The sequence below is a fragment of the Temnothorax nylanderi genome, unplaced genomic scaffold (genome assembly GCF_030848795.1).
Source record: "Temnothorax nylanderi isolate EJ_2023f unplaced genomic scaffold, tnyl_v1.0 TNYL_tig0467_pilon, whole genome shotgun sequence".
NCBI lineage: Eukaryota > Metazoa > Arthropoda > Insecta > Hymenoptera > Formicidae > Temnothorax > Temnothorax nylanderi.
Window position 1 is genome coordinate 39,817 of NW_027249529.1, and position 24,825 is coordinate 64,641.

The 24,825-nt window shown below is 36.9% G+C and overlaps 1 protein-coding gene and 2 long non-coding RNA genes across 4 annotated transcripts; 1 reads left to right on the top strand and 2 right to left on the bottom strand.

The window, feature by feature from the left end:
* Positions 1-2,907: 2,907 nt before the first annotated feature.
* On the bottom strand, positions 2,908-3,371 carry LOC139783073 (uncharacterized). Its single transcript, XR_011721106.1, has 2 exons — positions 3,194-3,371; positions 2,908-3,078 (listed from the first exon to the last, which is right to left on the bottom strand). It is a non-coding gene; the product is annotated as an uncharacterized lncRNA (long non-coding RNA).
* A 439-nt stretch (positions 3,372-3,810) lies between these two features.
* LOC139783074 (uncharacterized) lies at positions 3,811-6,431 on the bottom strand. Of its 2 annotated transcripts, XR_011721108.1 has the most exons (3): positions 5,731-6,431; positions 4,699-4,829; positions 3,811-4,529 (listed from the first exon to the last, which is right to left on the bottom strand). It is a non-coding gene; the product is annotated as an uncharacterized lncRNA (long non-coding RNA). The 2 variants fall into 2 exon arrangements; XR_011721107.1 differs by having other exon boundaries at positions 3,811-4,829.
* Positions 6,432-16,030: 9,599 nt separating this feature from the next.
* On the top strand, positions 16,031-17,287 carry LOC139783072 (uncharacterized). The gene has a single exon (XM_071722190.1). The coding sequence runs from the start codon at positions 16,031-16,033 to the stop codon at positions 17,285-17,287; it is 1,257 nt and encodes a 418-aa protein (XP_071578291.1).
* Positions 17,288-24,825: the final 7,538 nt, after the last annotated feature.

The following is a 24,825-nucleotide window of genomic DNA, read 5'->3' on the forward strand; positions in this document are numbered from 1 at the left end:
AACAAATCAGCGACACGGACTTTCAAAATTCCCTAAAAAATCCCCTAAAAATTTATTCCCTCTGTTTCTCCCCTAGCTTAAGTAAAATACCCCTAAATTTAGGGGGAAATCCCCTAATCTGGCAACACTGCCATAGACATATTATATCTAGACCGAGCATATGCCCAAATTTGAGGAGTGGGGGTATAGGCGACGTAGAAAGAGAGACACTCTGTTGTGTGGCTGTTCGTTCTCTCTCGTTTCGCGCATGCGTACGCAAAATAAGCGTGATGGGAGGGAGGCATTAAGAGGAGCGAGGTGGAACAAGGAACTGAAACGACTGAAACAGAACGGCTAGAACGAGCTCTGACTGTTTTTGTCGGTATTCAGGATCCCCTTAAGAAAGTAAGAAAAGTAAAGAAAAGTAAGTAATCATGTAAATGTAAAAGTAATTAGGTAAATGTAAGAAGTTAAAATAACAAGTTTCTTCTTATTTTATTTCGACATTGCATATAAACGTATAGAGAACGCGAATACTTCGGTAAAGTAGAAATGGTGTAATTTATCATGTTACGGGTGGTAAATTAAATAATATCGTAATGTTTTATAGGATGTAGTGCCTGGTCCTGTAGAAGAATTACTAATAAGACTTTTAAATGAGCGAAAGCCAAAAGTTTTTCCACACGCTTTGAGATGTTTTGCTTGTACGCTCCATTTTCACTCCCCTGCGGCATACTCATTCCTAAGAACAACGTTTTTAAAATGTCTTCCACATCCAACTACTATTCGAACATAGATGCGAAATATTAGTAGCGACTCCGGTATATCTGACCAAGCATTAAAAACCGTACGCAATGTAGTTCGAAATGCTCGCGAAAAAAAATAAGAAAATAGTGTTCAATTTAACTTTCGATGAAATGAGTATTAGAAAAAGTGTTGATTGGGATGGACAAAAATCACATGGTTTTGTTGACATCGGTGCCGTTGCTAAAGATAAAGTGCCGCTTGCTAGTGAAGTTTTTGTCTTTATGTTAGTTGCAATAAACCAGAATTTTAAACTTCCAATTGCATATTACTTCACTGATAAATTAAATGGCCGTGAAAAAGCAAAGTTATTACAGACTATTTTATGTGCACTTCATGAAAACGATCTAGATATTGTCAGTATTACGTTTGATGGAGTATCTTCCAATATATCTATGTGTGAAGAATTGGGCGCACGTTTGAAACAAACTGAAATTGAACAGATTGTACCATATTTTGTCCATCCCGCTGATGAGTCTAAACGTATATATATTTTTTATGACGCGTGTCACATGATAAAACTTGTTAGAAATGCACTTGGTAAGGAAGACTTAAGTGATAACGAAAATCATATAATTAGTTGGAAATTTATACGGCAATTAGTTTCGTTACAAGACGCGGAAAAATTACACCTTGCGACTAAAGTTAGAAGTAGACATGTATACTTTTACAACGAAAAAATGAAAGTACATTTAGCAGCACAAGTTTTCAGTAATTCGGTAACTGCTGCACTTGGGTTTGGAGAATATGACTTAAAATTACCTCATTTTGCCGGAGCTTCAGCAACCGCGACATTTTGCAAGACATTTAACGACGTATTTGACATATTAAATTCTAAAAATTTAAATAATAAAACAGAAACCAAACGAGCAATAACGAAAAATAAAATACGTATTCTAAAAGATAACATTGAGAGGTTTGTTTTATATATTAAATCTTTAAAAATTAAAGACGTTCCTGTACTTCAAAGTGTACGAAAAACAGGCTTTATTGGGTTTGTTATTGATTTACAAAATAGTATTGCTTTAGCAGAACAGCTATTCAATGAAAATACAATAGAGTTTTTGTTAACATACAAATTATCCCAAGACCACATTGAAACTTTCTTTTCTTTGATTAGAAGAATGAACGGTTGGAACAATAATCCGAGTGCAAAACAATTCAAAGCATCTTATAGAAAAGTATTACATTTAGCAAATGTGTCTGTTCCTTTAAGTGCAAACTGCATTCCACAAGACGACACTGTACTACTTAATGTATCTAATAATGAATCTGTAAGAAACGAGCAAGAGTAACTGCACATAGTGTACAACAAAACGCAGATAATGATTCTGAGCAAGATGCTGCAAATGCTATTTTTATGGATCATGATTATTTTAATCAAAACAATAATTGGTTCTTAACTGAATATGCTGAGGAAGTTATTATGTACATGTCTGGATTTGTTGCTAAAACTATTACACACAAAATTGATTGTTTATTTTGTAAACAATTGCTCATTGCAAGCGAGGCACAGAAAGAATCAAACACATATACTGGTAAACTGTTACAGCGAAAAAATCGCGGTGGTTTGTATGTAGCATCACCTGATGTTATTATAATATGTAAGAACGCAGAAAAAACTTTCAGAAGTAATCAAGACAAATTATTTACAACTAAAAATATATTAAATGTTTTAATATGTCAATCTTTCCGCTCACTTCCTTCATATGTATTTAATACAAATAGACATATTTATGAACAGTATCTATTGTTTGATCACCGAAGTCAAATAATAAAACTAATTTTGAAAACTTTTTTCAACGCGCGTCTTAAACATGAAAGTACAACGCTTACAAATTCCATCCGAAGAATAAGAATGAAAAACAATAAATTAACACTTTTTCAAAATCAATAGAATTCGAATTATAATACTGAATAAGATACATATGGTTAAAGTTTTCTCTGGTATTTTAAAAGTATATAAACAAAACTACTACACATTTTTAATACTACAACATTTAATGTTATATGTTTCTATAACATTAATTGTTAATATTCATTTTATGTTAATGTAACACATTAATACTATAACATTTTATATGTAAACGATAAGTATATATCCTAATAAACACTAAGCAACAGTTCCAATACATCTGTCATTTTATTTTGTATTCAATTATACCTTAATTATTTTATATATTTATTTATAATTATACCTTATTTATATTTATTTGCTATTCAATTAGACTTTATTTTATACATCGCAATTCCCTGAATGAGGTTCCTCCGCCTTTCTGCATATCTTTTGAAAAACTATAAACATATAATACTTTACATTATTTTGATTTGAAGCTGAAGAATATTTATATATAATAAATAAATATATATGTGATAAAATCTAACCATACTCAGATTTATTATACATTACCTGTGAAATTGCCATGGAAACGAAGGATTCCATTCTTTGTAACATATGTGGCACTTCATAATTTTTGGCAATTTTAGCCACACTAACTTTTGCTATAAAATATTAAAAATAATTATCACTTAAAATAGTAGCAATTTTAAGATTATAATAGCTCATATACCCAGATAGCCAAATCTGTTCGAACAAATAATGCCAAATACTTGCTACAAATTTTGGTTTCAGAAATGGTACAAATTTGCATCAAAATTTGTTTTATCAAATGTTGTCGACAAACTGCTAGCAAATACGTATCAAAACATGCGTACACAATTGACGCCAAATTGATACCAAATATCGAGCAAAGCTTAGTAGTACCTGATAACAAATTGGCACCAAATTGCTGTTAAAGTTTGTTGACTAAACCTAACGCCAAATTGATGCCAAATATTGAGCAAATTTTGGTAACAAAACTTAAGAACAAATTGACGCCAAATACCAAGCGATGTTTAGGGCGTTTCATTCAGATGGCGCGACACGTGAGTCGCCACTTTCAACGCGCCCCCACCTCCTTCCTCGCTCTTGTTCAGTGTCATGGCCGCTCTTGCTGCGTTTCTTCGGACGAGACGAGTACGTTTTCCTTCTTTCGTAACTGATTGAGCTAAGCGGCACGTATTCTGGAGACCAACCGAGCGAGATTCGACTTCCCAAGGAGAGCTCACCGCCAGGAAAAGGAGAGCTTGAGGGAGGATTGAGGGGAGGAGTCCGGTCCAGCGAGCAGGGCCCTTCCGATATTCTCATTTGGGACGCCATATTGGAAGATCGACATTGATCGTGGTAGTACAAGGGGCTCTGCAAGGTTAATTCTCGTCTTAAGATCTGGAATTGCTCTCATTCTTGTGGCTCTGGTTTATATTCTAGCCCTAGAATTGATCTCGTAGACAAAAGCAGAGGCCCCCCTCTCTTTTCTTTTCTTTTTTTTCTTTTCTTTTCTTACTTTGATTTCAATCAGTAATCCAGACTCCTTAATTCCGCCCTGTAAGATCTGGTTAATTCTCGTCTTGAGATCTTGAAATTGCTCTCATTCTTGTGGGTCTGGTTTATATTCTAGCCCTAATGTAATTTTAATATATGCATTACAATTTTACACTGTCAAATAATAAATAATATCGTTTGATAATAATAACAACGGTATAGATAATAGTAACAATTTTATTACTTGACTTATTTCATTCTATTTTTGACAACTCGTATATACATTAATTGTGGCTAAGGTCTATACTATGTCATAGTGTAGATCTTAGCTACATTTCTGGCAAGTCAGTCCAAAGTATGCGGCTTTGTTCTCTATCCTTTTTATCTGTAGCAATTTTATTTCTTTTTATTTTTTAATTATTTTTTATGTATTATCTCTTATGTATCAGGTTTCTGAAGAAGACTAAGTATATAAAGTCGAAACGTAAAACGTTAATTGTATTTAAAATTTGTTTAATTAAACGAGATTTTGTTTTTAAATTTAAATTGATGACCTTTTTATAACTCGAGAAAATCAGCCAGCCTTCCATCCTATAAGTTTATTTTGTACTGTTAGTTTAATTAATTTAGTTATATTTTTTTCCATTAACATTCCATTTGTTATAGTGATTGTGCAGTAGAAAATCTGAAAAAATAAATGTTTTTAAAGAGTAAAGATACACACCGGCAACAATAACGAGGCTCATTCAGATGACAACGATGATAATTCTGAAAACTGCGAGAATAGTGATGAGAATAAAAAATATTCGAAATGTTTCGTGAAAATAAGAGTTATAAAGAAGAGTTATAAGAGTATAAAGAGTTATACTCTTATAGTCTTAAAGAAGAGTTATAAGAGTATAAAGAATATGTAATATTATGTAATAAAATGTTTCATTCTACTTGCCGTTTGAATCTGATTAAGGCAAAATTGTAATATTAGTTTGAAATAGAAACAATTTAAAACAATTTAAAATACAAGGGAAATGCTTTAGTTTTATAACTATTATATTCTTGCAATATTAAAAATTTTACATATTCTTTCTTTGATTAAAATATTTCTCAAAATAATCTTGGAACTGTTGATGAAATATCGTGTATTTTTTTATCTGTAAAAGTTTAAAGTTTTGTTTGAATAGTTTAAAAGTTTTGTTTAAACGGTTTAAAAGTTTTGTTTGAACAGTTTTTTTCTGCTGTATATTAATTTCTATTACATCAAACACTACAAAATTCACTTCGATTGCTTGCACCTAAAGATGTATATTATTCTTTTGTTATTTCTTTCTGACAACAGTACTGCATTATTCCATCGTAATCGACGAACTATGCACATTGTGAACATTTGTTTATTTCAATTTTGCATTCTTGCAAATAATAAATCGTGTTTCAAGTTTGAACTAGTTGTTTAAATATGCACGGTAGTTATTATTGTATGATTAAAGAAAGGAAAGTTAGTAGTATTAGGCTTATAAGAATATTGTTTTAGATGCATTTTCATAGAAATTATACTCGTGTTTTCAGTAAGATTCTATAAATCCTTCTTATACCGGCCAATGCATTATCTGCGCACGGAGTATGTGTTCCAGGCATTATATAAGATTCTCGAGTGTTTACAAATATTGTATGTGCTGTTGACAAAGTTAAATGTTTGCATATGTCAGTAAATTCACATTGTATAACATTTACTGTAATTAATATATAATTAATTACTTTATTGCCACCGTTAGATTTTATAAATGTCTTATAATGTTTTATAAATATAAAGATTTCTTTTAACATATGTAACATATGTATAAAATAATTTATTGTAAATCAATAACAAATTATATGCTTTTTTATAATTTAATGCTTTTAATTTTTCCTAAAAAAAAAAAATATTAGTATTTATTAATGGCTACGTAACAAGGCTTGCTGCAATTTGGCGTCAAGCTGTGTCATCAAGATTTGCTCGGTATTTGGTGTCAATTTGGCGTCAAGTTCTTTCGTCAAGGTTTGCTCGCAATTTGGCACAAATTTGCTGTCGAGCTTTTGTTGGCAAGCCTTGTTCACAATATGGCGCAAATTTGCCGTTGAACTTTTGCTGCCCTGTTTTGCTCGATATTTGGCGTCAATTTGGTGTCAAGTCATGTACACAAGCTTTGCTAGCAAAACACAAGCGTATTGCAGACACAGATCGCACCGAATTTGTCGACAAGTTTTGCGCGTATTTGGTGTCAATTTGGTTACAATTTGCTGACAAATTGTTTACTGGGTATATATAATAACCAAAATACATACAACTTGTGTTTGTTCCTAATATCGATGGTATTTACTTTATGCCGTATAGCTGCAGAACCACAGAGTAATATGCTTTTTACATATAAACAGATATTGCTTTTTACGTCATCTGTTTATAGTATTTATTAACGTTTGATATATATAGTCACCATCTACCATAGAGAAAGAGAGTTTTCACGTTCCCCAGCACTTTATTTCACTACTTTATTTTATTGGCGTCCTTTTATAAACTTGAATAAATACCGATAAACAAACTCGCCGGAAAAAGCATTATCTTTTTATATGTAAAAAACGTATTTACTCTGTGATACAGCAACTTCTAGCCGTTTCACGTTCCAAGTTTTAGGCCGGTATTCATAGTTGGTTCTTATATTTAAGACCGTCTTAAGTACAATCTCAAGATGTCATTAACTAATCACAGAGTCGTATTAGCATCTTAAGATATTACTTAAGACGGTCTTGAAATAAGATCTGACTATGAATACCGGCCTTAGTTTCTCGTTCCACCTCGCTCCTCTTTCTTAATGCCTCCCTCCCATCACACTTATTTTGCGTACGCATGCGCGAAACGAGAGAGAACGAACAGCCACACAACAGAGTGTCTCTCTTTCTACGTCGCCTATACCCCCACTCCTTAACGCTCGGTCTAGATATAATATGTCTATGACTCTGTTTACACGGCACCGTTAATCGGGTTTTATAACATCGGTAGTTCTTAGGCCGGTCAATCACAGCTATTCCATTCTTCTGAAGAATGATTACGATTGGTCTTCCTGACAACTACCGATGTTATAAAACCCGATTAACGGTGTCATGTAAACGCAGTCTATGATGGCAGCAGCAGAGATGAGGGAAGAGATGACCAACGCTCCGAAAAATCCCGTTCACGAAGTTTAAGCCGTTGCACTGCGCCATCTGTCTGAACTCAATACTCGCATGGAGCAATGTTAATAAGGCAGTACTACTATGTTATCCGAATCGTGGATGTCAATTATAATATATATTTTATATAAAATATATACCGGAAATAAGTTGGCGCTGGAAGTGCATATTTTTTAATAAACTATAGCTCAAACGATTGCTCCCTAATTGCTCCCTCAGAATCAACAATTGTTCCCCTTTTAAAATTAATATTTTTTAAGATATTTAAAAAAAACGTAAAATTTATAATTTTCACTCAAAAACATATTTCTAATAACTCTATGCAACTAAATCCGGCATAGAACGATTGCTCCTTTATTGCTCCTTATTGCTCCATCATTATTTTAATGATTTATTGCATTTTTATTGAAAAAATAACAAATTAATCATTTAGCACAAGTGACGCCGCCGCCACTTATCGGCCGTCTATTGTAACTATGGCTCGGCAGCCATTGGCGGAAATATTCAAACGTAATATAACAGCTCTATCGTTTATAACTATTACTACGTTTACGCGAGCGTTACTTCTGTAGTAACTTACGATAATTTCTTCGCGTAAACGGGATTTTTCTTCGCGTAAACGAGATTTTGTAGTAATTTGCGATAATTTACTCCGCGTAAACAAGTGATATATCGTAAGTTACTACAGAAGTAACGCTCGCGTAAACGTAGTATATATCTCAAAGAGTTTAATCAACATTTCCTATTGATTTTTGGTAAAATAACTGTTTCTCGCTTGCGCTATTGGGATATTCAATTGCTCCATTCGTATAATTAATTTTGTATGATATTTTAGCAAAGAACTGTTCATTTTCTTGAAAAAATACATTTCTCACAGTCTTCTGCAAGTATATCCAACATAAAACGATTGTTCCTTAATTGCTACGCGTTGCTCCATCATTACTTTAATGATTTATTGCATTTTTATTAAAAAAAATGCGCGTGTCCTTTGTCTGAACCATATTTTGGTCTATTTTTCCTTAGAGAGACTGCTGCACACACTAACAATCTCATTCTCTAAACAAAAAAGAAAATCTGGCAGGATGGACTAAAGTTGAGGCTTTCACACATAAAATTCCTTAAGGACGTAAAGCATACGCTTACGATAATTCATCAATCTCAATCGAGACACACACAATACTCGATTGGAATTGGTCAATTTTCTTACGCTTACGTCTTACGTCTTTACGCAGTTCTAGCATCGTGGACACAAGGCTTTAAGCCTTGTGTACAACACGATACTAGAAATCGGTCCGAGTTTCGGTTTAAGCCAATGAAACTGCTGCTTTTCTGTAAGAGCTGCAAGTTGATTGGCTTAAACCGAAACTCGGACCGATTTCTAGTATCGTGTACACAAGGCTTTAGATTGGTTAACGACAGATGACGCGACGCGTGACGCGCACAGTGGAAACTCAGCCTAACGTCAATAAGGGCTCATGCACAATGCCGACAGGTAGCGGCGTCGTCACTTGTGAAATGATCAATTTGTTATTTTTTTTATAAAAATGCAATAAATCATTAAAGTAATGATGGAGCAACGCGTAGCAATTAAGGAGCAATCGTTTTATGTTGGATATACTTGCAGAAGACTGTGAGAAATGTATTTTTCCAAGAAAATGAACAGTTCTTTGCTAAAATATCATACAAAATTAATTATACGAATGGAGCAATTGAATATCCCAATAGGGCAAGCGAGAAACAGTTATTCTACCAAAAATTAATAGGAAATGTTGATTAAACTCTTTGAGATATAGTTATAAACGATAGAGCTGTTATATTACGTTTGAATATTTCCGCCAATGGCTGCCGAGTCATAGTTACAAGAGGCGGCCGATAAGTGGCGGCGGCGTCACTTGTGCTAAATGATTAATTTGTTATTTTTTCAATAAAAATGCAATAAATCATTAAAATAATGATGGAGCAATAAGGAGCAATGAAGGAGCAATCGTTCTATGCCGGATTTAGTTGCATAGAGTTATTAGAAATATGTTTTTGAGTGAAAATTATAAATTTTACGTTTTTTTTAAATATCTTAAAAAATATTAATTTTAAAAGGAGAGCATGTTGATTCTGAGGGAGCAATTAGGGAGCAATCGTTTGAGCTATAATTTATTAAAAAATATACACTTCCAGCGCCAACTTATTTCCGGTAAAATATATAGAATATGAATTATAATTTATAATACTAATATTAAATAATGATAATAATATTATTCTTTTTATAATTTGTATGATTTTAATAAGCCCGTTCGATAAGCTTATCGAAAAATGAATATTACGTACGAGATTATATATTTTTTTTGAAAAAGTGTCATACATATTCGTAATTTCTCACCATATAGCTGGACACATTGCAGCCAGTCAAGAATATATTCATTATATTATTTATCTTTATCTCGCTAAAAAATAATATATTAGTAAAGTAAAAAGTATTGTTCCTATTTTCTTAACAAAATTTTTGTCTTAATTTTATCGACTTTATAAAGTTGAATTAAGGGGGTAGCCTAGTGTAGCGGCTTCAAAAAATCGAATTTTTTGCTTAAATCGATAGTATTCTATCTCTAGAATACGCTCCCTAAACCCTAAGCATGAATTTAGATTTTAGAGGGCTGAAATGAGTGTTTAATGTATATTCCGACTACCGACGCCGTTCAACTAGAAACACAGTTCGACCGTTAGCGTTTGCGCACGTGTTTTCTGTTTTTTGTGCCGAGTTTTTTCAATTCGAACATGTCTACGTATCCGAAAAGAAGCAAAGAAGAGCAGTCTCGATCATCAAGGCCAAGGAAAAAAAGATTTCAAGGAAATCAGTTCAGCAACGAAAGCGGCGAGGCTCTTGGAGCAAGTGGTTTGCTCCAAAACACCTCCACTGCGGCCGGAAGATCATAGAGATTGCTGCTTACATAGCAGCTGGAATATTTAACGAAGGCTATCTGTCAGTGCTAAACATAATGTCAGACTTGGAAATAGTTATTGGGACAGCATGCAGAGATTATGCCGACAAAATTAATAATAGCCGTACGACCTCGCAGAATCGTCGAAGTAAAAGCATTGCTCGCGAACTAAAAAATATACATAAACAACGGCTGTTGGAGCAAAACGAGCTGTATGAAGAAGTTGAGGGGATATTATATGGAGCAGGGATAGCAGATTGACCAAAAAAAGTATAGGTAAATCAACAATAATAAGCTTTTATCAACCTTCTTTCTTGTTCGAAAACTTTAAACGCGTTTTTCTCAAAACCATGTTTTTGAAATTGGCGTACACGATAACTCAAAATATTCTTGATGGATCCAGACCATTTTTTTTTAAATTAAAGGTAATTAAATTGCCTTGAACTTATACCTATAATATGTACTAAAAATTTTGTTTAAAAAAAGTAATAAACAAAAAAAAGTGCGAAATTCATGCAAAAAACTAAATTTTTTTTCAAACCACCATTTTTAAAATTTTTTATAATAAAAGAAATCATGTTTTAGGTATAACTAGAAACTACACTCATAAACTTTACAAAAATTTTTTTTTGTTTTAGATCGTTCTACGGGATGCTAGAGTGTACGCCATTCAGAAAGAATTTTCGAAGCCACCTTCGTATTTGATCGCATAACTCCTGTGTAATTACATATATTTATTCAAAAAAATTAATTTGAACATTTCAATATGTACACAATAAATGGTGTTAATTGCAAAAATATATATTAAGTAGTTTCTTTTTTAAAAAAAATCCAGAAAAAGAGCTTGTTTTTGGCGTTCTACACCAGGCTACCCCCTTAAAAAATGTAATCGCATGCAATTATTAAACTTTTTTTTATGATGCTCAATGTACGTACACCTATCATATACGTTTATCATATTCATATGTATCATATATATGAATATATTATATGATGATTGTACCTCATATTGCTACCAAACTTATATTACGTGATTATTAGATCAGTGATTGAACAAATTTAGAACGCGCAAGAATTTGATTATAATCATTAAAATCACACCATTTAAATTGTATTTTCGCACAAGATGCAATAACCGAGCGGCGAAGGCTTTAAGTAGTAAAAATAATGAACAAAAATATAGAAATATTTTACATTTTAATCGCTAATTATAACCATTGCGCCCGCCGTGATATATATAATAAATGTGTTTTCAATTTAATTCTCGACTCTCGCGATATTCAGTTCCTATATATAGATAATTATATGAAATATTTTAAATATATATATTATATATCCTCTCAGTTTCTTTAATTAAAAAAAATTTTTTCTTATTTTTTGAAAAAAAAAAAATTTGTTAACTTAACTAAATCTTTCAACTAAATGTTATATTGTTAATTAAACATATAGAAATACTTAAATTAAGTATAACATATTAAATTTAACAAAACATATATTTGACTTAAATACTAATACATGTTCATCAATTAACAAAATAGTAATTTAGTTGAAAGGTTTAGTCAAGTTAACAAATTTTTTTCTTTAATGTACAATATTTTCAAATATTGTGTTATTCTAAATAAAAATGTCTAAATAGAAAAATGCTATCTGTCAAAGTCCATATATGGAATTTTGCAGCCGTCTCATTTTATACACCTTTCGCGTAGTTTTATACGTTTCCGCGTGTATTAATCGCTAATCAGCAAGTTTTGCACGTATTTAAAATATCATGGAGTGTCTCTGAAGAGTACATCGTGGCATTCGTGTGTCAAGATAATTAAATAAAAAACATCGTATTTTATATATTAATTTAATAAAAAAAAGAATTTGATTATAATTATTAAAATCATACAAATTATAAAAAGAATAATATTATTATTATTATTTAATATTAGTATTATAAATTATAAATTCATATTCTTTATATTTTATATAAAACATATATTATAATTGACATCCACGATTCGGATAACACAGTAGTACTGCCTTATTAACATTGCTCCATGCGAGTATTGAGTTCAGACAGATGGCGCAGTGCAACGGCTTAAACTAGAGTCCCTCTAAAGCCCGTATCAGACTACGGATTGGGATTGAGATTGGATTGAAATTTGACCAATTAGAGCAAAGTTCACTAAACTTGAAGTTAGTTTTCTTTATTCCGAGTATATGCGCATGCGCTATGGTATCTGTAGAGCTCTACAAATACCATAGCGCATGCGCATATGGCTTCTGCATTCTGCCCATGGCTCTTGCAATTTTATGTGCTTCCACCTTAATTGTGGTTTAGTAATTACCTGGAAGTCTTGTGTCCACGATGCTAGAACTGCGTCCGAGTTTCGGTTTAAACCCTTGTGTCCACGATGCTAGAACTGCGTCCGAGTTTCGGTTTAAGCCAATGAAACTGCTGCTTTTCTGTAAGAGCTGCAAGTTGATTGGCTTAAGCCTTGTGTACACGATACTAGAAATCGGTCCGAGGTTCGGTTTAAGCCAATGAAACTGCTGCTTTTCTGTAAGAGCTGCAAGTTGATTGGCTTAAACCGAAACTCGGACCGATTTCTAGTATCGTGTACACAAGGCTTTAAACTGAAACTCGGACGCAGTTCTAGCATCGTGGACACAAGGCTTAATCCAATGAAACTGCTGCTTTTCTGTAAGAGCTGCAAGTTGATTGGCTTAAGCCTTGTGTCCACGATGCTAGAACTGCGTCCGAGTTTCGGTTTAAGCCAATCAATTTGCAGCTCTTACAGAAAAGCAGCAGTTTTATTGGCTTAAACCGAAACTCGGACGCAGTTCTAGCATCGTGGACACAAGGCTTTTAAAGCCAGTGGCACACGGTGCATGTTTTCCTGCTGGATTGCTTGCAATTTAGTAAATTACTATAATTGCACCACTCAGCACTCTGGATTTCTAGTAATTTACTAGATCGCAAGCAATCCAGCAGGAAAACATGCTACGTGTGCCGCTGAACTTTCCTAGTTTGGCTCACTTCCGGCGTAAATTTTTGCTGCTCGAAGTTTGGACCTATACCTCAGTAGGTGCTTTCCAGTTAACGACACAAGTCGAATGACTATGAAGCTAGCCGACAGAAATTACTAAATTTGATAATTTTTAATTTTTCTAAGTGCATTTCGTTTGTAAATCGTTTGTAATTAATTGTGAGTCAGTTTTTAACGTTTGTGACCAATTAGTTTGTTTGTAATTAACAATTTTATTTTGGCCATGATGTCAGCCGACACTTTTTTAATAACAAACAGATTTTTGATTACTGATAACTGTAATTAATAGGAAATCGTTTGTGATTTACGAATATACCAGTGTAATGTTTGTGAATTAATAAACTTCTGAGTTATTTGCAAAATAAGTTCAGTTAATATGGTTAATGTATGTACTGCGCAGATAACTGTGCTGCGCATGCGCGAAATGTACTCAAGGCTCCTGCGCACAAAGAGCGCGTCGACGCGTTTCGCATGGCGGAAGTCGATACGGTGGCCAATCACTTCTCACCTTTCTATAACTAGCGGGCGATTATTGGCCACGCATTGCCTGTATGAAGTTAGCCGACAGAAATTACTAAATTCGATTAGTTTTAATTTTTCTAAGTGTATTCCGTTTGTAAGTGTATTTCGTTTGTAAATCGTTCGTGATTGATAGTGAGTCAGTTCTTAACGTTTGTGACCAATTAGTTTTTTGTAATTAACAATTTTATTTTGGTCATCAAAAAGCGCGTCGACGTATATTACGCATGGCGAAAGTCGATGTGGTGGCCAATCACTTCTCACCTTTCTGGTACTAGCGAGTGATTATTAGCCACGCATCCTATGAGCAAAAATCCTCAGTAGTTTTGAAATAATTGTCATATATCACGTTTGTTTACAATCTTTTAATGTAATTAATCTATATATATAAAGGAAGATGTCCTGACTGACTCACTGACTCACTGACTCACTCACTCACTCACTCACTCATCAACGCCCAGCTCAAACCCCTGAACCGAATTTTTACCAAAAGTATATGAAATAGGGGTAGAATTTTCCGGGGAGTGCCACTATGTGTATAGTTTTTTGTTACCGATTTCCTGGAAACCGGTTTTTTTAATTTTTTTAATTTTTCGGGAAATAATTGGCCAAATCTCAAAGAATTATAGATCAAATTTCTACCAAAAGTATATGAAATAGGGGTAGAATTTTCCGGGGAGTGCCACAATGTGTATAGTTTTTTGTTATCGATTTTCTGGAAACCGGTTTTTCTAATTTTTCTAATTTTTCGGGAAATAATTGACCGAATCTCAAATAATTATAGATTAAACAGGGGTAGAATTTTCCGGGGAGTGTTATAAAGTGTATAATTTTTCGTTACCGATCTTTTTGGAAGTCGGTACCAAAATTTTTTCAATTTTTCGGGAATTAATTGACGGAATCTTAAAGAATTGTATATGAAGTAGGGGTAGAATTTTCCGGGGAGCGCCATGATGTGTATAGTTTTTGTTACTAATCTTTTTGGAAACTGGTTTTTATAATTTTTCCAATTTTTTGGGAAATAATTGATTGAATTTCAAAGAATTATACATGAAGTAGGGGTAGAGGGAGAGAGAGAGGGAGAGAGAGAGAGAGAGAGAGAGAGAGAGAGAGAGAGAGAGAGAGAGAGGGAGACAGAGAGAGAGAGAGAGGGACGGAGAGAGAGAGAGGGAGGGAGGGGGGGAGGGAGGGAGGGAGGGAGGGAGGGAGAGAGAGAGAGAGAGAGAGAGAGAGAGAGAGAGAGAGAGAGAGAGAGAGAGAGAGAGAGAGAGAGAGAGAGAGAGAGGGGGGGGGGAGAGAGAGATGGAGGGAGAGGGAGAGAGAGGGGGAGAGAGGGGAGAGAGAGAGAGAGAGACTATTTGCGTGTCTTATTACATTTGTCCTCCGGTCTATATATAATTTCATGTAGCGTTATATATAAAAAGCAAAATTTCCGTACTTATGTATGATATCATATATGATTATATATGATTATATATAATTGTACAAGCGATTAAAATATATTTAAATATATATAAATGTTTCAAGCTAGTATTACATATAGATCATTTGTTAATATGAAAAGACCCACAAGCTCCCAGCCAGCGACCTCTACAGTAATGAAACTTACGATACATGAAAAAAATCTGCTTAATATGCTTCTTCATAATATGCATTTTTCGTAATTTGCTCCGTTTTACTTTTTTTTATAAATAAATGATAAAGTTAATAACAATTAATGTGTAAACGTTAATATAAGCGAAAATCATTAGAATTTGTAGATTCGCAAGGTACAGAAAAATTGCTCCCCTTTCGTTTGAATTTGCTCCACCTTTACAAACTGCGGTATAATGGTGTCGTTCGAGTTAGCCGAGCGGAACGCGCCAATCTGTCTGTCGCCGTCGGGCGTGTAGAGAGCGACACCTGTCGGGGCCAGGAGGATGTACCGCGGAGGACGACAGCGCCAGCGCGAGGACGCTAGTCTTTCGCCACGTGTGCTCGAGTCGAGAGTTCCGGCTCGGAAGCATATTAATAAAGAGCACGTTTCCAGTTATTCGCGAGTATAATCACTGTCCTTCCCTTCCCCGTCCCGCGAATAATACATGGTGGCAGCGCCGGACTTACGCCAAAGTGTGTGATTACACATCAAGAGAGAGAGCAACGAAGAATCGTGACGTTAGTTGTCCAAGTTAGAAACATCGTTCGGGCGTGAGGAAGACAAAATGTCCGACACGACGGCGGTGATTGTGCAACCGGGAGTGGCTCTCCCAGAATCGTTTGACTTTAACAAGCCTCAAAACTGGGATACATACAAATCCCGATTTAACCGCTACTGCATAGTGGCGGGTGTGACAAGTTCCGAGCAACAAGTAAATTCGTTATTGTACGCGATGGGACCGAGAGCGGAAACCATCTTTACTTCATTTACTTTAAGTGAAACCGACGCGAAAGACATTGTTAAAGTAAGAGAGAAGTTCGACGGATTCTTTAACGGAAGGAAGAATATTATCTATGAACGTGCGAGGTTCAATATGCGCGTGCAATCCCCAGGGGAGAGCATGGAAGACTTTATTACAGATTTGTGCAAGTTAGCAGATTCGTGCGAGTACGAGAATTTCCGTGAACAATTAATTCGCGACCGGATCGTTGTGGGCGTGGCCGACCGACGCCTCTCTGAGAGATTGCAGCTTCTCGATGGTCTGGATTACAAAAGAGCCGTGGAAGTAGCTAGAAGCTATGAGACAGTACAAAGACAGAACCAATTGTTACGTTCGGATGTGGCGGGAACCGGAACGGCGGTAAACCGTGTGCAAAACAAAATCAAAGCTCGTAAAGGAAGGAATTATTCTACGCCATGGAAGTGCTACGGCTGCGGAAGTGAGAAGAAGCATACAAAAGAAGAATGCCCCGCGCGTAGTTCAAAGTGCAATAAATGTGCTAAAGAGGGCCATTGGGCGAAAGTGTGCAAATCCGGAACAGCAGATAGCAGGTCTGAGAAGATTAAACCCAAGACTGCCGTACGTCAGGTGGAAGATGACTCTTGTGCAGACCCGTTCTTCGTGGCGACGGTGAGCCAATCACAGGCTCCGTCGGACGAGCCGTGGCGGGCTAAAGTGACGGTAGATGACGTTACGATTTGTTTTCAACTGGACCCCGGTGCCGATGTGACTCTAATTACGGACAGTACGTACAGGGAAAATAAACAAACCTTCGGTAAATTATACCCCGCGGATCGTAACCTAGAAAGTGCCTCTCGCGATTCGTTGAAGTGTATCGGCATGTTCACTACCAAGCTTAGTTATGAAGGTCGGGCGTTGAATGCCAACGTGTTCGTCGTAAAAGGACTACGACAAAATTTGCTAGGACGAGGTGAATGTGTCGGACTAAACCTAGTGATGCGGTGCTCACAAGTTTCTGTTCAGAGCGTGGTGAGACCCTTTACAGAGTCCCCGGTTTGTTTAATCGCTTGGGTCTTTTGAAAACGTCGTACAGTATTAAACTTCGTAGAGACGCAAAACCTTTCTGTTTATCTCAACCGCGTCGGGTGCCATTAGCATTAATGGCGAAGTTAAAAGCAAAACTTGAAGAAATGTTGCAGATGGGGGTTATCGAGAAAGTGGATGAGCCAACAGACTGGTGCAGCGGTATTGTTTTGGTAAAAAAACAAAATACAGATGACATTCGTGTTTGCATAGACTTTACTAAACTGAATCAGGCGGTGGAACGCGAACATCATCCGATGCCTGTCGTGGAACATACATTAGGCCAACTGAAAGGGGTCAAGTACATAACGAAACTCGACTGTGTGTCGGGGTTTTGGCAGGTGCCATTAAGTAAGGATTCCAGGAAACTAACTACGTTTATTACACCATTCGGAAGATTTTGTTGTTGCAGACTTCCCTTCGGAATTTCGTCCGCTCCAGAATGTTTTCAAAAACGAGTTACACAGATTCTGGAGGATCTAGAGGAAGTCGCTAACCTTATAGATGATATAATAGTGTGGGGAAAAACCATACAAGAGCATGACGCCAGGCTTCGCGCTGTATTGCATCGTTTGGAAGAAAACAACATTACCTTGAACGCTAACAAGTGTCAATTTTGCGTACAGGAGACGACGTTTTTGGGACATCGCATTTCGGCTGATGGTATCAGCCCAGATCCTTCAAAAGTACAAGCCATCGCCGAACTGACAGCACCGAACGATGTTACAGGTGTTAGATCTTTCCTAGGGATGGTGAATTACCTGGGAAAATTTGTACCGCGATTGTCCGAGACCCTTACTCCAATTTATAATCTGTTGAGAAGTAATGAAGAATTCGTATGGTCAGCAGATTGTGAGAAGGCGTTCAGATCAGTTTTGAAGGTGTTGACCAGTTCTCCCTGTCTGGCAATTTTCGATCCAAATCGACGGACGGTCGTATCAGCGGATGCTTCATCCTTCGGACTTGGAGCCGTACTTCGTCAGGAAGATGAGACAGGAGAACTACGTCCTGTTGCCTACGCGTCAAGAACTCTGACCGACACCGAGCGGCGGTACGCTCAGATTGAAAAAGAGACCTTAGCTCTCACTTGGGGAAGTGAGAGGTTCCATGACTTCATTTACGGAAAATTCTTCTACTTGGAGACGGATCACCGGCCATTGGTGCCATTACTGATGACGAAAAATCTTGACGAGTTGTCGCCTCGTCTTCAGAGAATGCGTATGCGGTTAATGCACTATGATTTTGAGTGTTTCTTTACGGCCGGTAAAGATATTCTTGCAGCGGATTACCTATCCCGCTCTCCAATGAAGATGTCGGGCAGCCTCGATCTACAGGAGGGAATTTCTGCTCACGTTCAGTTCGTGTTCGAGCAATCTCCAGTATCCGACACAATACTTTCAAGACTTTTGGATTTGCAAGCGGAGGATCCCGTGTGTCGTGAACTAGTAAAGTACATTCAAGATGGATGGCCGTGCAAAGACCAGATCAGCGCTTCCGTGAAACCCTTCTACGACTTTCGAGCCAATCTCACCTTGGCACGGGGATTTATCATGTTTGGCGATCGGTTCTACATTCCTACAGGACTTCGTCGGGAAGCCTTGGAAGCCATCCATAATGCTCATCAGGGCATCGAAAAATGCCGGGCTCGCGCTAGGTATAGCGTTTGGTGGCCGAAATTATCAGCGGAACTTCAACAATTAGTGGACAGCTGCGCGGTGTGCGTACAGAATAGGCCCGCGCGATCTGAGCCGTTGAAGCCATCTAACTTTCCGAATCGACCGTGGCAAATCATTGCCATGGATTTATTCAAACACGGTGCCAGTTGGTATCTATTAGTTGCAGACTTCTATTCCCGGTACCCGGAAGTGTACCAACTACCAAATTTACGATCAGCGACCATCATTGTTCGTCTGAAGGAGATTTTTGCGCGCCACGGAATCCCGGATATGATCCGATCCGACAACGGAACACAATTCGACCCACTACGCACGATGGAGTTCCAGGCCTTCAAGAAAACATATGGATTTAAGCACGAAACATCGTCCCCTCATTTCCCTCAGAGCAACGGATTCATAGAAGCAATGGTGAAAACCGTAAAAAGCGGCTTGGAAAAGTCCAAAGATTTTAACGTTTGGTTATTAGAATACCGTACAACTCCCTTAAAGTGCGGTTTTTCTCCCAGCGAATTAGCCATGGGGCGACGGATTAAGTCTTTTCTCCCTGTTACACCATCCCTGCTGATGCCAAAAACAATTGACCGCGACATACTGCTGTCTAAAGAGAGGGAGAGGATTTGTCGCCAGAAGAAGAATTTTGATCGTCGTCACCACAAGAGCGAGCGCGATGATCTAGAAGTTGGTGATCGTGTCTGGATTCGCGATTTACGCCGCTGGGGCGTTATACAGGAACATGCGGGCCAGCCAAGATCCTATATCATACGATCAGATACGGGGACATATCGTCGAAACAGAAGCCACTTACATCGCCTGGATGCACCACTGGGATATTTTGATACGCCGGAGGATACGCCTGATAAGGAGTGGCTTACCCCACCACAATCTCCCGCAAAACCCAGAGCGCCGGAGAAGCCGCCTTCACCAGTCGTAAGACAGGAGTTACTCACATTACCTGCTCCAGAGGAGGAAGCTATCGACTCAGTTCCCCAATTACCTGAGAAGAAGGCGTACCCCGTACGCGACCGTAAGAAGGTTAGCCGGTTGGGCTACGAAATACTGGGTGGCCCAAAATCACCTGCGAAGTAGAGCGGTACAATACTCAGGAAGGGGAGATGTGGTATAATGGTGTCGTTCGAGTTAGCCGAGCGGAACGCGCCAATCTGTCTGTCGCCGTCGGGCGTGTAGAGAGCGACACCTGTCGGGGCCAGGAGGATGTACCGCGGAGGACGACAGCGCCAGCGCGAGGACGCTAGTCTTTCGCCACGTGTGCTCGAGTCGAGAGTTCCGGCTCGGAAGCATATTAATAAAGAGCACGTTTCCAGTTATTCGCGAGTATAATCACTGTCCTTCCCTTCCCCGTCCCGCGAATAATACACAAACTAATTATCTACAGTATTTATTAATAGTCCAGTCAAATTAGCAAAAATAAAAAAAAATAACCGGTAAAAAGCTATAAATTGGTGGAGACCTTTATCTCGGCATACTATTGAACATACTAAAAGTCCGGACCTCTATCTGCAGGGCTCGATTCGCCATCTTGAAAAAAAGGTGCTTCAATTCAGTTTTTCCTTTATATCTCGGTAATCGTTGATTCTATCGTAATGAAGGTTATTATAAAAAATGAAGCTTATTAAATTCTCTATAAAAAAGGTTCAATACATTTTTTCATACCTTTAATAGTTTTTCTGTAATACACTGTTGAATATATGGATATTTGTATTTTGTCTCACGCTGTCATAAAAATCAGACTCTCGGTGTAGAATTTGTAAGAAAAAATATAAATAGACAAAAAATATCAAATGTGTGCGTAATATTTCTCGTACATATGAAAATTTGGCAACTCTTACCATTTAAAATTGTTGTACACGACTAGTACTCGGGGTAGCGTCGTCTACAAGATTCTTCTGAGCCGTTTCCTGAGGTTGTAAATCTGCAGGGCTATGATCATCATCTCGATCTTCAACATCGATTACGAAGAAATCGTTCTCGTCAAACTTCCAATGCTTGACAGCTGAAGCTTCCAATAATTGTACCTCATTATATGATACGCTGAGGCCCAAGCTAGATAGTAACGTCACTAGATTTTTAGAGACAAATTTCCGGTATAAAAAAGCAGCAACGCTGATTAAAAGTGGTGACAAGAAAGATCTTGGCCTGGTCGCCAACATAATAGCGTCACTGCAGCTACAGCCATAATTCGGGAAGATATTCGCTCACAAATCAACGACACGTCTGCATATCCTTCAAGCGATAATTTTTTGACAGATGTAAAAGATTACATACCGAAATCCCTCAATATTTTTCTGGAAAACGTTATAGCTAAGGGAAGAAAATGCCCATTGCAGCAGCTCGAACAAAAATGCATTTCAATAGCGCACGCTATTATGTTGGCGACCAGGCCAAGATCTTTCTTGTCACCACTTTTAATCAGCGTTGCTGCTTTTTTATACCGGAAATTTGGCTCTAAAAATCTAGTGACGTTACTATCTACCCAGATAGCAAAATGTGTTCGTTCTGAGTACATATTGTACTTACGTTTATTAAAAACATGATGGCAAGAATAGACACAGATGCGGGCTCATATGTTGCTCAGAATGCAGACATGTTATGAAATTTATAAAAGTTTACAAAATAGTAACATAATGAACACATAAATGTTCAATGAAATACTGCATATTGTGTGCATATAAAGCTCAAGAAATGACAACAATTTTAAATATTTCATACTTAATAAAATTATTTAAAAACATGTAAATAAATAAGTAAGACGTATCCAACAATTTATCAAAAATTGCTTCGCAGACCTCTGCACTATGTGATACCAGAGGTATCACTTAAGCTGATCTGCAGCAAAAAACATTGTATATAATTAGGCTTCTCACAAGCTCGCCTCTTATACTAGCGCGTGATGGTTTTTGATTACGAGAAAGTGACGCGTGGTATAGCCGCGTCGCGGCAGCGTGTGGTACTAGCGCTCGCGGTAATTGTTGTAAAATTATTTGCACCAGGGTCAGCATGTGATTATCATGAGTTGGCTAAGTACCCAGATAGCCAAACCTGAGCAGCAGATTCCAAGCAGAGTCTGCATTAAATTTTTGGTATCAGAAAGGCAACAAATTGCACGCGGAAACTGCTCTATCAGACGATGTTGTCAAACTGTAGCCAGAAATGCGACAGAGCCTGCTGACAGGCAATGTGAGCAGATTAGCAGCAGAAACCGCGCAGAGCCTGCACTTGGCAGCAGATTGACAACAAAGATCGAGCAGAGCCTGCGCGCATGACTTGAAAACAGAGTGGCAGCAAAAACCGAACAGATTCTTAATTAAGAAAGATGCATGGTAGCGCATCTTTCCGTGATAGTTTGCAACGACGCCACTAAGCGGCGCATAATGGTAAGACTAACTCGTAAGTAAATTTCAGTTGAGGGCTAATATAAGCAGGCTTTCTGCGAAGCAAAATCATGACATCCGCGAGACATATCTTTGTCAGCAATACAACGCAAGGCTCAACCAAAATTGCTGCAATGATATAGATATGCAAAATAATATTTTCCAAAGTAAGATGTAAAGTATATTGTGTGTAATGTATATTTTTCAAATATTAAAAAAATCTTTCAAACGTGAAACAATTATTGCTGATTGGGTTAAACATATTTTATTTTTCGAAGCAATATTTCTGATAGAAAGATTTTACAAATATTATTGTATATATTTATTTGCAATCTTTTAAAAATATTTTCGAAAATATTTTTCTGACATAATCTGGCGGACACAGAAAGATTTAAAAAATATTTTTGTGAATTATTTTAATCTTCCTAAAAAATATTTACAAAATATTTTGTGCTGTATGGGTATGGACAAAGTCTGCTCGGTTTTTGCTGCCAATCTGTTCTCAGGTCGAGCGCGCAGGCTCTGCTCGGTTTTTGCTGCCAATCTGCTGCCAGGTTATGTATGCAGGCTCTGCGCGGTTTCTGTTGGCAATCTGCTGACATTGCCTGTCAACAGGCTCTGTCGACAGAACACGAGCTTAATGCGGACACAGATGGCTATGGTTTTGGTGTGGGATTTTGATCAAATTTGCTGCCAATCTGCGCGCATTCTGCTAACATTTTGCTATCTGGGTAACGTCAATATCTGAGCTCATATATTTCCTCATATACATGTTAACTTGTACTCATGATGTGTATCATCACAATATGATCACAAGACATACATCACATTTCGATCAATATCAGAAGATCATGACGTGATGAAATCTGATCATCAGGCATTGCTATCTGGGTAGCTTGGGCCTCAGCGCATCATATAATGAGGTACAATTATTGGAAGCTTCAGCTGTCAAGCATTGGAAGCTTGACGAGAACGATTTCTTCGTAATCGATGTTGAAGATCGAGATGATGATCATAGCCCTGCAGATTTACAACCTCAGGAAACGGCTCAGAAGAATCTTGTAGACGACGCTACCCCGAGTACTAGTCGTGTACAACAATTTTAAATGGTAAGAGTTGCCAAATTTTCATATGTACGAGAAATATCACGCACACATTTGATATTTTTTGTCTATTTATATTTTTTCTTACAAATTCTACACCGAGAATCTGATTTTTATGACAGCGTGAGACAAAATACAAATATCCATATATTCAACAGTGTATAACAGAAAAACTATTAAAGGTATGAAAAAAATGTATTGAACCTTTTTTATAGAGAATTTAATAAGCTTCATTTTTTATAATAACCTTTATTACGATAGGATCAACGATTACCGAGATATGAAGGAAAAACTGAATTGAAGCACCTTTTTTCAAGATGGCGGATCGAGCCCTGCATATAGAGGTCCGGACTTTTAGTATGTTCAATAGTATGCCGAGATAAAGGTCTCCACCAATTTATAGCTTTTTACCGGTTATTTTTTTTATTTTTGCTAATTTGACTGGACTATTAATAAATACTGTAGATAATTAGTTTGTAAAGGTGGAGCAAATTCAAACGAAAAGGGAGCAATTTTTCTGTACCTTGCGAATCTACAAATTCTAATGATTTTCGCTTATATTAACGTTTACACATTAATTGTTATTAACTTTATCATTTATTTATAAAAAAAGTAAAATGGAGCAAATTATGAAAAATGCATATTATGAAGGAGCAAATTAGGCAGATTTTTTTCATGTATCGTAAGTTTCATTACTGTAGAGGTCGCTGGCTGGGTGGCGGACGAATCAGTGCGTTTCCCGCTGCACCCCCATCGTTAGGTAAAACGTGCCGAGAGGGACAGCCGGGGGGTTTTTAGTGAGTTGGAGTCCCACTAACCGCCCTCCCCACCCCGGGGGAGGGGGTATCCGTGCGGATTTTCCCCCCATAAAAAAAAAATAAGTCGCTGGCTGGGAGCTTGTGGCTTGTGGGTGATTAAGCCTCAATGTTTAGTGTAGGTTGGAGATTGATCCTCATCGTTGGATGTTAATTTGGTGTTAACAGAGTGTTAACTTGTTAACCTAAGGACGTTCTCCGGAAAATCGATTTTCTCTAGATTTTTTTGAAACTGTGAATATACGTACGTTAATTTAGGTGTGCTTTATGCGATGGTATAAATTTCAATACCTCTTGCGGTATTAAAAATCGAGATACTGAGTTTCAAAAAGTTTCAACTTTTAACATATAATTCCTATTCCGAGCTATTGTAAAAGAGACATTATAATGAATTGTGAAAAAAGTTTTCTCTAAATGTTTTTGAAAAATTAGTATATGATGCTCCATAAAAATAGAAATAATATGCAATTAAGTGTCAATACCCTTGCGGTACTCGTTTTCGAGAAATACTTGTGTAAAGTACGCGATTTGATGAATTTTTTGCTCGGTTCA

What these genes read in the sequence shown, in the direction of transcription:
- LOC139783072 (XM_071722190.1), top strand. Translation starts at nt 16,031, where the DNA reads ATGTCCGACACGACGGCGGTGATTGTGCAACCGGGAGTGGCTCTCCCA.